The sequence below is a fragment of the Cheilinus undulatus genome, linkage group 23 (genome assembly GCF_018320785.1).
Source record: "Cheilinus undulatus linkage group 23, ASM1832078v1, whole genome shotgun sequence".
Taxonomy (NCBI): Eukaryota; Metazoa; Chordata; class Actinopteri; order Labriformes; family Labridae; genus Cheilinus; species Cheilinus undulatus.
The window spans coordinates 21,634,461-21,649,601 of NC_054887.1; the positions used below are offsets into that span (position 1 = coordinate 21,634,461).

The following is a 15,141-nucleotide window of genomic DNA, read 5'->3' on the forward strand; positions in this document are numbered from 1 at the left end:
AATCCAGCAACTGTTGACCCCTTTCAAGGGTTTAATGCTGGCTGTAGGGCTTTACACAGGGAGCGTACAGGTATGCTAGGGACAGAGTGTCTGTTTGTGTGTGTCTCAGATCCTTCAAGAACCAACCCAAAATAAAAATATGAACGACAAGTACAGTAGGTGTGCATTCTAATACTGGAACTGTAAACAGCCTGCAATGCTTCACCTACCTGTTTACTGCTGAGCTGAAGGTGTTTTAAACAAATGGTTCCCATCACTCCTCCTTACATTATCCTGCTTTTATATTTGCTTATTTTGTTTACCAAACACCCTGAGGCATTTCCCTGAATGCACTCTCTCAGAAATCCTTGAGCCGGATGTGCTAAGCTCTGAAAAGCGTGCTCTCTCTCAGGCTTTGAAACTTTCAGTATCTCTTGGTACATCAGAGCTTGACAAACATGGTCGGCGTGCCCCGAGGCTTGTTCTGCACAGACATTTCAACCTTCTCCGCTGAGATGTAAATATTTTAGTGGCTCCTGAAATCCCTAAACGTGGGCCTTGTCATGGGCCTTTTCTTTTATCCTTTAAAAACTGCAGGTGCAGTGCTGGACTGAGGATAACACTGTGCCATATTTAACCAAACAACAAAGCTTTTTCACAAGAGATTACTGTTCTTTGTTCTCTGTGCTAAAATCAAGGTGAGTTAATGATTGGTAGCTTTTGATATTGTTGCTGTCAGTAATTAGCTGTTAATGACTTTGCAAAGTTGTGGATTCAGCAGGAGAAAGGCAAAACTTTAGCACTTTTTATTATTGCATTTAATGTGTTCATTTGGCAGTTATTTCATGAATAAGAGTCTTTGATAAACATTACAAGAGCATTTTGAAGACGTAACTGTAAGTTGTGCTTGTGTCTTACCTGATAAGACTTTTATAAGGTTGCTTGAACTAGTTTTATGTACAGTATTGTACAGAACTTCTTGACATGTTTGGGCCAAAATTGGGGGGATGTAGTTGTGGCAAGTAAGACAACTGAGGGCACCATCAGGGGTTAAGGAGGATCGACACAACCCTGGTTGTGCTCTGGATGTCCTTGCATATTACCATGAGCATGGGAAAATAGACTGTGGAAAAAATTTTTAAAAGTCCACACCTGTAGGGCAAATGAAGTGAGGAAGCATGGCCAAGGGTATCAGCCAGCTGCATAGTAGGATTGCCACAAGCCCCAGGTCATGCTGTGGATGTCCCAAGGACTTGAAAACCGCCAGGAATCTCTGGGCGTATTACCAGGGGTGAAAAGGCCCAGACTAGAGAAATGCTGTTGAGCTTGACCTTGGCTGCCAAACAACACACACGTGTCAAGCTTGACTCTGCCCTTCAGCCCTGGGTTGTGAGCACATCTGGCCCTGTGATGAATCCTTAGCCCCTTAAAACTTGCCCAAAAGTTATGCACTTGACTGTATATGTGACAGCACTAAAGGAGAATGCCACCATTTAACACTGAATGACTGTGTGTATCTAAGTTTTAAAATTTCAGCTTGTCAGCATCTTTTATAAGCTACAGTTGAAAACAAGTTATTAGTGCTACTGTAATTTTAACTTTTAGAAAAGTATTGGACAAGGCAAAATCGCCTCTTTTCAGGGCTTTATATAAGAAGCTATGAAACAAACAACGACAACTTATGGATTTAGAATCGGCAACCATTATGTTGGCCTTTTAGGAGGATATTTTATACCTCTGCAGCTTTAAAAAGTCTATGAAATAGCCCCAGTTGAATGGTTTACAATATACATTTTTATGCAGAAGCAGCTATCCCTAGCGACATGCACACTGACGTTTCTTGTTTGAGTCTTTGAGCATCAAAGCTGTTTTGTTTTCCGACTCCCGCAGCAACGTCGCCAGCACTGTCAGACCCCCGGCAGCCCTCGGCGGCCTTGACTGGACTGAACAGTTGCGCTCAGAGGCCCAACTATACTTTCTTTTTGAAGTGCTTATCACCATCTAGCCAGCAGCAGCACTTCACCTCTCCTTCTCAATTACTCCCTCAAAAATGTGACTTCTTGTCAGGATTCCCTATTAAACTTTCTGGGACACTTTCCCTCCTCGAGTATATCTCGGCAAACAGAGCTATCATTCGAGGATTGCATAGATATTCTAGATGTTGGGTGTGAACTTTGTGTGACTTCTTGGTACAGCAGCAGATCTTCCACTGTGCTGAATATTTTTTTCTTGGCCAAGTGCCATCTTTATTTGACATTTAAGTATATCCATACCATAGTCTGAAGGGGTATGACTCTAAGGATTGAAATATCTGTCTATCTTTTTATCATATTGGTGCAAAGTGCAAATCCTGGTCAAGACTAAAATATCCCAGTGAATACTGGTTTAACTGGTACAGATAGTCTTTGGGATGAGAATGACTTCCATATTTTACAACTGTCTTAAACTGTTGTCTTTTCTTAAGATACTCAATATGGACAAAGTATTTGGGCACACCCATTAATTATTGAATTCAAATGTTTCAATCAGACTTGTTGCCATAGGTGTATAAAGTCAAGCACCTAGAGGGGGGTCAACAACTGCTAAGTGCAAAAACTGTGTTGTGGGATCTTAATGGAATGGATTTCCATGACCAAGAAACATGTTCTGTAGAGTGACAAATCATGCTTCACTGTTTGGCAGTCAGATGGGTGAGTATGGGTTTGGTGGATGCTGGGAGAATGTTACCAGCCTGACTATATTGAGCAAACTGTGAAGTTTGGTGAAGGAGGGATGGTAGTACAGGGTTGTTTTTCACTGTTCAGGCTCGACCCTTTATCTCAAGTGAAGGCTAATCTAATATGGTGAATTCGATGCTTCCAACTTTATGGCAATAGTTTGGGGAAAGCCCTTTTGTATTCCGACATGACTGTTCCTCATTGTACAAAGCCAGGTCTACAAAGACATGGTTTGATAAGTTTGCGTGGAAGAACTTGACAGAGCCCTGATCTCAACCCCATCTACTGCTCTTGGGCTCTACAGAAGGAATGGACTCAAATTTCCACAGAAACACTCCAAAATCTTGTGGAAAACTTTCCAAGAAAATTGCAACACAGGGACCAACTCCATATTAGGATACATGTATTTGAATACAATGTTGGTGTAATGTTTTGGTGGCTTAATACATTTGTCCATTTAGTGTGTCTTGATTACTATTAGGCAGGCTTTTGGTATGGACACCCACTGACTTTGAATAACCTCTGATTTTTCTTCTTGTGCCATGCCTTGTGGTGCTGATGGACTAATGGTCCTCATGTGGGCAGCTTAGGTTCAGGTCATGTCTGTGGCCCCCTTCCTGCATGTCAATCCCTACTCTATTCCAAATACTCCCCACTGTCCTATCTAAGAAAAAACAAAAGCCAAGAAATAACAGAAAAGCAGAAGTGCATCAATTTCTGATCTTTTCCTTGCTTGACCTGCAGATTCCGACTTTTGTCCATGTAAACATGGATAATATCACCAATATGTTTACTAAACACAAACATGTTTGTGTTGATCTTCCAAGATTTGAAGCATTAAAACTCCAAGCATCACTTTACCTTACTACAGCCTCAAAAAGAATGACTGTTTGCCTCCTTGGCTTGTTGTTTATTGGCTTGTTGTGCTAACCTCTGTCTTTTCCTCCCAGGTGTTGGAGGTACCCTCAGGGAAGCTCCTGGCCACCCTGCAGGGCCACACTAAGACGGTGCTGTGCTGCAGGTTCATCCAGAATGGCCAAACACTTATCACATCCTCAGAGGACACCACTATAAGGGTAAACTACTCTTCTTCTACCTCTAGTTGCACCCTTTTCTCATTTAATTTCTCCATTCCTGCTTTGTCTTCCTCTTTGTTTTGCTCCCATTTATCACCATCTCCCGTATCCTAACCATCTCCTCCAGCCTAATTCATGGCTTGCTCTTTCACCTCCTCCCTTGACCCTTTTTGTTCCCTTCTATCGATTATTTCTCTCTCCCATCCCCATTTCTCAGCTCAAGTAAAACTGCCTGCCCCGCTGAATCGAGTTCCTGCACCTTTCTCTACCTGTTACACTCTACCAGCTTCTCCGTCGACCCTTTCCCCTCTCCATTCTTCACCTCCCTCTGTTGTCTACTCTCCTTCGTTTTCCTCCGGAGATAGTTCTTAATCTCCCTCTCACTCTCCTATTCCGCTTATTTGTGTTGGTGTGCAAGTACGTCTGTGTATTTCCTATCGTTACGCTCTGTCAACCCCCCTCCGTTCATGCTCCGTTGCTCATTTCCCTTTTCCCTCTCATCTCCTCCTCCTCCACCCTCTCCTTCATCTCCTCTTCTTGCCGACGGACCTGTCCACTGCAACACTTCCACTTCTCTCAGACAACGCAGCACCTTGTTCCGTATTCATGCGGCTGCTGCTTGTGCCATCGCTATTCTCAGACCGTCTTCCGCTTACTCAGAAGCTATTCAGAATCATGCTGTTTGAAGTGTGCTCTCTAGGAAATGGGAGTTTTATTTGGATGTTAAGGCAGCCACAGAGTGAATGTAGAAAGATTTGATAGCACTTATTTTAGCAGGTGATGGATTGTAACCTCTGGACAAATGACAGATTTTATTCAGAGGGAGAGAAAAGTTCAAAGTTGCTTTCAAGAAATGATTGATAGAACGATTTTGTCTGCCCTGCATGAGTCCTTGAGCTCAGCTGAACTCCTGCAGAACTCATTTACCTTCAAAAGAAAATTCATAAAACAAGCAATCTGCAAACAAATGTCAATGCCCAGAGTTTAAACTCAAGATGCATTTGCTTATACAAAGCACACGACAAATTCAATGGAAAAAACTGTGGAACAAACAACAATAACGTTGCACAACTCTCTATGCTAGTCTCTAATGCTCCCTGCCAAATTGTTTTGGGAACGTGTGACAACGTTGTCAGGGATTATTATTAGACATTTTGCTGATCTGGGAATAAAGTCATTATCAATAAATTTCCTTACAAACTTGAAAATGCCAACCCAAGCGAACACACTACAAGATAATCGCCTTATTTCCCCCTTCAGACCAAAGTCAGCAAAGGCCCGATTATTGCATGGTTCTTAGAATTATTTAACAGATTTCCCCAGCTGAAGACGATCAGAGCGGCTTCAACTTTAAATAGTAGAAATTCATGTTTAGTTTTTAATATCAGAAATACTGTAGTGAGGGGGGGACACTGAGGACAGTGATTGTTACATGTAACACACTTTAGCCAATTAGGAAGCAAGCTGAGTGAAGGAGGAAGCACAACAAACACAGCCATGGGAATGATAGTAAACTAATAAGTAAAAGTAAGATGGACATCAGAAATGGAAGAGTAACTTGTTCGTTTATGGCAACAACATGAGTGTCATTAACATGTACTGTAAAACACACCACAGTCAAATTGACAAGGAGAACAGCTGGACTGAACTCGCTACCACAATGGATGTAGCAAGTAGCTTACAGCTAGCCACATTTAGCTTGTGTACACTGAAGTCATGTTTGACTGTGTGAGATTTGGAGTTCTGAGATTTTAGACCAGTGATTCTGAACTGGTTGAGTCACAGGACCCACCATCAACTTCTCCAGGAGAATTGCGACCCAAATTTGTAGGATTGTTTTGGTCAGATGTATGTAATTTAAAATAGTAGTGCTTGGGCCTAAGACAGTACAAAAGGTGTAACAAAAACAATGAAAAAAAACAATGCATGCGTGTTTTATCGAGTTTCATATACAATTTGGCACATTTTTTTTCCCAGGCACTCATCTGCGACCCACTGAAAAGGGCTCCACGACCCACTTTTGGGTCCTGACCCACCAGTTGAGAACCACTGGTATATACTCTGGTTACTGGTGAGGTGTGGAAAGTAACTAATTACATTAATCAGGCTACTGTAATTGAGTATTTTTTAGGGGGTATTTGTACTTTTTTGAGTACATTTTAAAATCAGTAGTTTTACTTCTACTTAATTAAGTTTTAACCAGAGTAACTGTACTTTTACTTGAGTACAATACTCTTGTACTTTTTCTTGTTGGCAACTTCAGCACATAGTGAAAGAATGATTCCATGGTTTTCCCATCATCCCATCATGCCTTTGGGCAGAGTGTTTAGTTGTGGTTGTTTTTTGATGTGAGACATATTTGCACCATGATTGAAGATATCCACTGAGTTAGGGCACATGCCTGTGACAGGCAAGAAAAGGTCATATTTCCTGGCACAAGTCCTCAGTTGCTACTCGGTACTTAAAGTAAACTTAATATTTTGGGGGAGGGTAAATGGTATAGAGCTGTTTTTCAGGGTTTGGGCGAGGCCCCTTATCTCCACTGAAGGACCGTCTTAATGCATCAGAGTACCAAGACATTTTTGGACAATGCTACGCTTCCAACTGTGTGGCAACAGTTTTAGGAAGGCCCTTTTCTATTCCAACATGACAGTATCCCAGTGCACAAAGCAAAGACTATAAATACATGGTTTTTGAGTTCAGTGTGGAAAAATTTGACTGGCCTGCACAGAGCCCTGACCTCAGCCCCATCGAACACCTTCTTGTGGTGAATTTCTGGTCTGAGATGGGCTACCCTAAATGCATCCGTACATTATAACAGGCAACTAATGAAGGCTACCTTACTCTGTTGGTGTTTGCAGAAGTAGTTGAAAAGATGAGAAACTTAAGAAATAATCGGATATCAAATCACATTAAATGTTTGTACGTGTCGCCCTCTTTAGGTGTGGAGGTGGCAGACTGGAGAGTGTAAAGTGCTTCAGGGTCACAAGGAACAGGTCAGATGCTTCTCCCTGCTTTCAGACTCACCTGCTGAGACCAGACTGCTGTCCTGGTCCTACGATGGCACTATCAAGGTAACACTCTCACCATTGAAATTCACATGCACTCAGAATTCAGTAACCTGCAGCATGAAGTCAAATGGAAAATAATATCTTCTTCTTTTGTTTGGTATAAGTTATGGGACATAGAGAGCGGCGAGAAGCTGCGTGACATCGAGGCTCATCGAGGAGCCATCCTGTCTTGTCATGTCTCGCCAGACGGATGCTTCTTCGCCACCACCTCTGCTGACAACACCGCTAAGGTTCAACACTCACACGCACACATGAGACATATCTGTTCGTGCTTCCCGTAACAACATGACCTATTACACATAAACATCTTCCCTTGACCTCCGTCTCAAATGATTATTTACAGCATATGCACATGGACGTGCTTGATGGTGCTAGTCAGAGAGGGGAGGGACCTTAGAGATTAGCGTGCAGCAGATGGCTCCAGGCCTGGTGAGTTAGCCGTGGGTCATTCTGTCCTCCCACAATCCACAATGTATAGTCTGACCAACTGGCCTGTAGTCGACCCTCCTCCCTGTCTGGTTTTAGTTTTTGCCAGGTCGACTTTTACCAACACTGCTGTGCTTGACTTTGGACTGACTTTACCTCACTCAGCAGGCTGGAGACATGTTTATGACCTTTTCAGCACCCAGCTTTCAAATGATTGCTTTTCTTTGCACGGTTCACTCTGAAACGGTGCAGAAACAGTACAGAGTTGGCAGTTTAGGTCCTTCACAGTGTCTGTGAAAAAAGGCAAATCTATCACACCTAGTTTTATGCAGTTAAAACCCTTAGAGCACACTACTTTTTTCCTGTTTTGGACTTCATGAAGTAATTGTTCAAACCCCTCTCTTATTTCTATATTTTTATAGAAAGGAGATATTAACACCACTTTACTCCATAGAGGGTTTTTATGTCTTTACTTCCTGAAATCTTACAATCAGAGTTCTCATCAGGGAGTCTTGGATCAAATATTTTATCTGAATAAATAAAAATGCTGATAATATGATATTAAAAAGGCTATTCCTGAAAATATTTAAACAGACATGTATAGAATATGGAAGAGAAACAAAAAACAAAATTTAATACTTGATGTGTCTAGAAGTAATCTTTCTATATATAAAAAGTTTTTTTTTTTTTTACTTTTTCCTAGAAATGAAATGTTTTAATTGAGAATTTTCCCAGACATTATCTGTTTTTTTCCCCAGAGAGCTTTCTGGGCATTTACATCAGGAATTTCTAAGAAATGTTTGTAAATCTGCCTTGGAATTTAGGGGAATTTTGCTGTAAATTTTTAGGAACTCCCATTGGGAATTCCTGAAATTTGTACTTCTCCAAGAAATTTGAATCAATTTTGTGAAATTTTCACCAGTGTTTTTTAAATATGTTTTCAGGAAAAGGGGGAACACAGAGATACAGAAAAAAGAAGAAAAAGTGGAGAAGAGAAAAAAACTTTTCGTGTGAAAATCCCTAAAAAAAAATTCACATTTTGTTCAGAACTGTTCAGAACAGAAGGAGTCCTAAGAACTCATCCTGGGCTTTTGTGTTTTTTTATAGCAGGAATATTTTTAGGAACCTTTAAAGAACTGTCTGCAAATTTTTCAGGACCTTTTTTATTATGAATTCTTTAAAATTTGCAGAAAGTTTTAACAGAAAAAACAGCAATTGTCTGAAATTTTAACCCAGAATTTTTTACAAAACATTTTAGGAAAGGGGAAACAAAAACAAAAATATTGAGAAAAAAGACTAAACAGAATAGAAAAATCATTATTTGATAAAATCTCTTAAAAAACCATCCAGTCATTGTTCAGAATTTTTCTAGAATTTTCTTGGAATTTTCATGAATAAATATATTTTTACATATAATTCTCAAGAATATTTGGAGAATTTTTCAAAGAATACCACGTAAACTCAAGAAATATTTTGGGAAATTTTCGTGTTACCCCAAAATACTCTTAACGGAATCAATCATCAATAATTTATTTTTACATAAACTCCAAGAATATTCTGAAAGTTTTTAGAGAAATTTACTTTCCCACATGGGGTATTTTGGGGAATTTTCTTCAAAAATGCTTCTTGAAATTCTTTGGAAACTTTTATCGGATCCTGGATCCTGGATCCTGGAAATTTACATCAGAGATATTTGCACATTTTTCAGGAAGCTTTAAAGAATTATCATCAAAAATTTGAAAAATTGCCTTTTTTCTTCCTAAGATTTTCTGGACATTTTGTTGGGAATTCTTTAAAATTTCTTGTAAATTTTCTCAGAAAAAAAAAAACAGGAATTGGAGTATTTGAAGCCATTTTCAGGGAAAGGGTGAAAACAAAGACAAAGATATATGGAAAAAAAAAAAATAAATTTGCAGACCAGAAAATTCAGAAAGAATTCCAGACATTGTTCAGAATTTTTCCAGGAATTTCTTGGAATTTTCATTAATGATATATATATTTACAATTAATTCTCAAGAATATTTAAAGACATTTTTAAACACACACTACTTTGGGGAACTTTCTCAAGGCCTTAAAGCACTCTTCCTGAAATTTTGGGGATTTATTAGCGGGAGTCTTGCCCTGAACTTTTATAATGTTCAAATCACTCCCCCTCCTGTGAAAGTTATTCATGTATTTCATGAAAACAGCTGCATTAAGTATTCAATTTATTCTTATCTATTCAAAATTAAATCACTAATGTTCCTGAATGTCCAGTATTTGAAACAATGCACACTGCTCCATCAGACATTTGTCAAAGCAGCTTATCCAGAGCCGCTGCCACAAAGTTTCACACGGGAAATCCGATTTGATGGATACTTACAGTAGAGAAACAGTCAGTGGGTCGGCAGCCAACCTGGCTTCTATCAGCGAATGGTAGTGGGGGAGAATGTGTGTTTTATGGATTTGGCAGGGATGATAATTGAGGTGTGGGTGTGTTATGGGGCTGGTTTTCAGCCAGTCACATAGTCCTTGCTCTGCAGACCGAGCAGAAGCTTTGGTAGCTCAAAACAAACACAAAGTCCACAGTCTCCATCCATCCAGAGGTCAAACCATAAGGAACTAGAAAAAAAATGCCAGGTTCTCTGTTCTGTTCATTCTTCTTCCTCCATCTCTGCCTTTCTATCTCTCCTCTTTGTCTTCCTCTAGCTTTCTCTCCTGACCTTCACATGAAAAGGACCATGTGTGCAGACATAGTTAGTTGTCTGCCAAATGAAGTGTCTAATTATGAGTTGTGTTATTTTCAGTGTGGCGCAGGATGTGACCGGGGAGAGGAAGGAACGCAGAGGGAGGGAAGAGAGAGCAGGGAGGAATATAAAAGAGAACAATGGATGAAGTGGGGAAAATCCAAACAGACGGAGAGGGGAAGAAAGACGCAGGGATTCGGAGAGAGCTCATTAACAATTTCATTATTTAGACGCAGCACTGTTGCAGTATTAGGTCTGCATTTGGAACGATTATTCAAAGGTTTAATGGAGATTAAAGCAACACTTTTTAATGATAGGTAAATATTATTCACAGATAAAAACTGTTATTGTTTGTGATAATTGTTTTTAATTGAGGCTGAATCACACCCCGTACAACAGCAGTTCTCAAGCTGTGGGGCACGACCTCCAGAGGGGGCACAGAGACATCTGATTGTGCTGCGTTGCCGAAGACTGATAGTTTTCTTTTCTTCGTCACTTAGTGCTACAATATTAAACATATATCTTCTTTTTGAGAAAATGTTGCCTATCTGCTATATTATGCTGACCCTCAAATTCCACATACTCCGTCAGCATAGCATGTGAAGTCCAGAGCAGATTGCTCCCCTTCTCTTCAGTCTTTGTAATTCCAAAGTTCGTGCTCTTTTCCGCATTTTTGTTCTCTCCTGGAAACGGGGGATTGCTCCCTCCTGGTAGAGAGCGAGTCTTTTGTCCAAGGGAAGTAGTTCAAGTATCTCAGGGTCTTGTTCACAAGGGTAGCATGGATGGTGAGATCGATAGGCTGATTGGTGTAGCATCTGCAGTACTGCAGACGTACCATACTGTCGTGGTGAAGAAGGAGCTGAGCCAGAAGGAAATACTCTCAATTTACCGGTCGAGCTTCGTTCCAACCCTCACCTGTTGTCGTGAACTCTGGGTAACGACCGAAAAATAAAAACACGAGTTCAAGCTGTCGAAATGAGAGTCCTCAGTAGGGTGTCTGGGCTCGGCCACAGAGATTGGGTGAGGAGCTCCAGAAGGATCTTGAAATAGAGCCGCTGCTCCTTCGCCTCAAAAGGAGCCAGTTGAGGTGGTTCAGGCATCTGATCAGGATGCCTCCTGGTTGCCTCCCTGTGGAGGTCTTCTGAGGGCAGCTGACTGAAGGGAGACCCTGGGGTAGACCCAGAACTTGCTGGAGGGATTATGCAACTCATCTGGCCTGGAAACGCCTCAGAATCCCCCAGGAAGAACTGGAAAATATTGCTGGGTAGAAGGATGTCTGGGTGGACTTACTTGGCCTCCTGCAACCATGATCTGGCTCTGGATTAGTGGAAGAAAATTGATGGATTTGGGGTTTTTTCAAGTCTAATAAGTAGCAACAAAATGGAGAAAAGGAAACCCAGCCACCTCCTGACATTCTCATAAAAGAGCTGGCTCTTATAACTACCATGTTTGCCAATGACACATCGATACTTGCTCTTAACTTGTTGCTTTGAATTGAGTTTCATTTCAATCCAACCAGTACCCCATAAGGTTTATTTTCTAAAAAGGATATCACTTTTTCCTTTCGGACAAAATGAGGGAGAAAATCTATTTAGCACAGTACCAAACATGGCACAATTTGGATTTTTCCATTATCACTACTGCTATACAAGAAGTGACAATTCTTTTGACCAATCAGCATAGGGCAGTGAGTCTAGAGCCAGGCTGCTGCACTTGGTACCCTAAATCAAGGGTGCTAAAAGCATGCAACTACAGATTTTTGCCATAATAATTCACAAATTCAGTAAGTTTTGTTCTGCAAAATAAAGTTCAGATTTGTAATTGAGTCATTGCTTTCTTCTTCCAGTTGTGGCACTGCGAGTCCTGGCAGTGTGTCGGCACACTGAGCGGCCACCATGACTGTGTGCGGAGCTGCAGATTCTCCTGGGACAGCCGACTCCTTGCAACGGGAGACGACAACGGAGAGATTCGGGTATGCACGTGAAAACCAAAATACATGAGAAAGACGTGGAGGGGTTCAAAAACCAGTAAATTTAGATTTTAAGGTTGTTTTGCTTTGTCTGAGATCACCTTCGACACGGAACCAAGTGTATACCATATTTTTAGATTCATGAAGAGACTGAGCTGGTTAACAGATGAGGAGGGGCACCCACAAAATAGCCTTACCAGTGTGAGACATAGGATTCTTACATTGTCTATTTTACTGTAGAACATAAAAACACAATTACACCAGCAGTCAACATTTATCCCTGAGATCACACCCTAATTACACCTCATCACTCATTTAGATAAAGTGCTTACTAATACATCATGATTGCTGCTGTGCACACAGGAGGGGAGAGATGAAAGGAAGTGGGCAGGGCTCCCTCTCAGATTTGGGGAGCGAGAGTAGGAGGTGGTGCAGGCTGTGTGAGAAGTTGTGATGAAGAGAGCAGGAAGGGGAGGAGATGTCTGACAGTGGGAGGTGAAGGAGAGGACTCAGGCTGCCAAATTGGATCCCCAAGGCTTTAGAAATTTGCACCACTAGTACACAAAAACATACACAGGCACATAAAATGTAAATGAAGTTGAGGTGGAGAGGAGGCAGTCACCCAACGCTGCACAACCCCTCGGTCAACAAGGGGTTAATACCCTCCGGTGGCCTATGAGCTGCTCTGCTCCATTATCTAGAAATGGGCAAATCCATCAGATCCAATTACATAAAGCACACTGAAAATTCAAGCCCTTGTTTCTATGGAAACAAATGTGAGTCATTCTGCACAAAAGCATGCCATGTGTTAAATATAGCTGTATGTGTGATGTGTCATTGTCAAACGGACATGGCATGTGAACAGTTGCATAACAGCTGCAATCGACATGATATGCTTCACTGGTGATGACTGAATCATAAAGCACCTTTTTATTATGTATGGGGTGCATCATGGGTAATCTCTCACTGAGATCCACAAGGTGCAAACTCTGTCTCTTGTTTTGTGACGCGGATTTTTCCTTTTGACCTTGGAAAGAAAAGAAATATAGTTAGTAGTGGTGAACAAAACAATGATAAATCTACATTTTATCCTCTTGGCTCCTGTGAAACAAAAATCTAATCACCGGTGCCAAATATCCATATTTTATGTTTAAAAATATGCACTGTTCAATGCCATTTTGACTCAGCATTTCATGACGCATCATTGTGACGTTAACACCATGAATGAGATTAACATGGATGGATATTTACTGATGAAAGAAAAGTCTAGAGCATGATGGAGGAAGATGACAGAGTGATATTTCTTACAGCATTGGGGAAAATTTAAATGGGGAAACTGAATCCAGAATATACAAGACAGTCTGGCTGCAGAGTGCAGCTCTCAGACGCCTCCTCTTGTGGACCACTACTGTGAGATGCCACCTCTGTCAGGACGGAAATACGTGCTAAAACTTTCAAAATAAAATCAGTTTAAAGTAAGGGTGAGGATACCAAAAGTTAAAAGTCAAAAATGTGACCTGCAAAGCATGATTATAAGAAGTTTAATTAATCCCAGTAAACAGTCTGCTTACAGGAAGAAAGCTACTCCTCCATGAAAACTCTCTAATGCAGCTACTGTAGCGAAGGCTTAGGCTAACTTACTATGTTAGCTAAATAAGCTAATGCAGCTTAAGTCTATACACCTTTCACAGTTTTGCAAATCTCATCAACCCATATTTCTTAAACGTAAAATAGTTATGTAGCTAACATAGCTAAAGCTAAGGAAGCTATGTTAGTAATGTTAGCTTATGCTATGTTTTCTTAGGCTAAGTAAGCTTAGTTAGCTACATATCTGTGTTACCCATGAAGCCAATGTATAGAAATATGTATATATTTTAAGTTTGTAACCTCAATTTTTATTTTACCTATTTTTGTATCTATTCATTGTACTAATTGAATGCTATTTTACTCCCTTGCGTGCTTTGTTTACACCACTATTGCTTCTGCAAATTTGGAATTTCCCCTTGTGGGACTTATAAAGGAATATCTTATCTTATCTTGTCTTCTTATCTTATCTTAAAACTCTGCTGCTTGCAGTTACACATGTGTGTCACCCAGGTAAATTCAGGAGATTTTCAGGACTTTTGTGCAAGTGTAAATAGGGTTGTGTCAGATGCCAGAGAGTACCCTTAAAGAAAGATTTAACCCTTTATCACATGATGAAAACCTATTATTTACAACAATATTATCTGTATGACAACAGTCAGAGGCAACAGTATGGATCTTAAAGCTGTAGAAAAGTGAACTCAGTCAGCATACTTTGAAATATACATGTTTTTTTCATTCTGTTAGTGTGGTAATTAGTTTTTCACTTGTTAAATCTGATGTCTTCCTCTTCTTTGTTTGACATTTTACTGTATGATCGTTTACAATCTAAGTAAATGTTATGTTACAGCTGTGGAGCGTCAAGGACCTCTCTTTATTGAAGATTTGCTCTCGGGAAGGTAAAGACGCCATGGACTCACTGCATGGAGGCTGGGTGACTGATCTGCACTTCTCCTCTGACAACTCTCTACTGGTTTCTACGGGAGGATACGTCAAGGTAGGCCAACATATCAACTTCTCTCTGTCTTGTCAGTGAGAGTGTTGGTTTTATTGACTCAGGCTGTGGATAGAGCCGAATGTAAGGGAGGGAGTTTGGAAAAGAGCCAGAGAGAAGACAACAGGTTCAGGGTTCAGATCTTTAACCCCAGACAACTACAAGATTTGATGATAAAACAATAAAAGTAGCACTTTTAAATAATGATTATTAGGTAAGTTGATGCATCAAATCCCAAAGAGTTTTCAAAATGACCTCTCAGTAAAAAAAGGGTTTTATAATCCATCATTTGCATTCAATAATGCAGATAAATCCAGCTGGTTGCTTGCACTTTAATGCAGTTTCTGCCCACATGTAGATTCAAGTGTCCACATTGTTAACATTAATGAACTTACACAAAGATATGCATCTTAATTTCTTCACCCTGAATGCCCCTTTTCTCTCTTTTTTAAGCTATTCATGTGTATGTGAAAACACTACAAAAGTGCCCCCTACATGCTCTATTGTTACATTAAAAGAGGAGCACTGCAGTGGTGCAGGTTTACATAAAAACACTCCATACCTGAGAGAGTGATATCAGTACCTCCCTGTGACGTGAC

General features: G+C 40.5%; 1 protein-coding gene across 2 annotated transcripts in view; it reads left to right on the plus strand.

Moving 5' to 3' along the window:
- apaf1 (apoptotic peptidase activating factor 1) overlaps positions 1-15,141 on the plus strand; it is a 66,597-nt gene that overhangs the window by 21,360 nt on the left and 30,096 nt on the right. The window contains exons 22-26 of one of the 2 annotated variants that reach the window (XM_041780621.1): positions 3,647-3,772; positions 6,715-6,846; positions 6,948-7,073; positions 11,842-11,967; positions 14,399-14,545. The exons of the other annotated variant lie outside the window; for it this stretch is intronic. Coding sequence (XP_041636555.1) covers positions 3,647-3,772; positions 6,715-6,846; positions 6,948-7,073; positions 11,842-11,967; positions 14,399-14,545 — 657 coding nt within the window. The remainder of the gene's footprint in view (positions 1-3,646; positions 3,773-6,714; positions 6,847-6,947; positions 7,074-11,841; positions 11,968-14,398; positions 14,546-15,141) is intronic. 2 annotated transcript variants of the gene reach the window in all.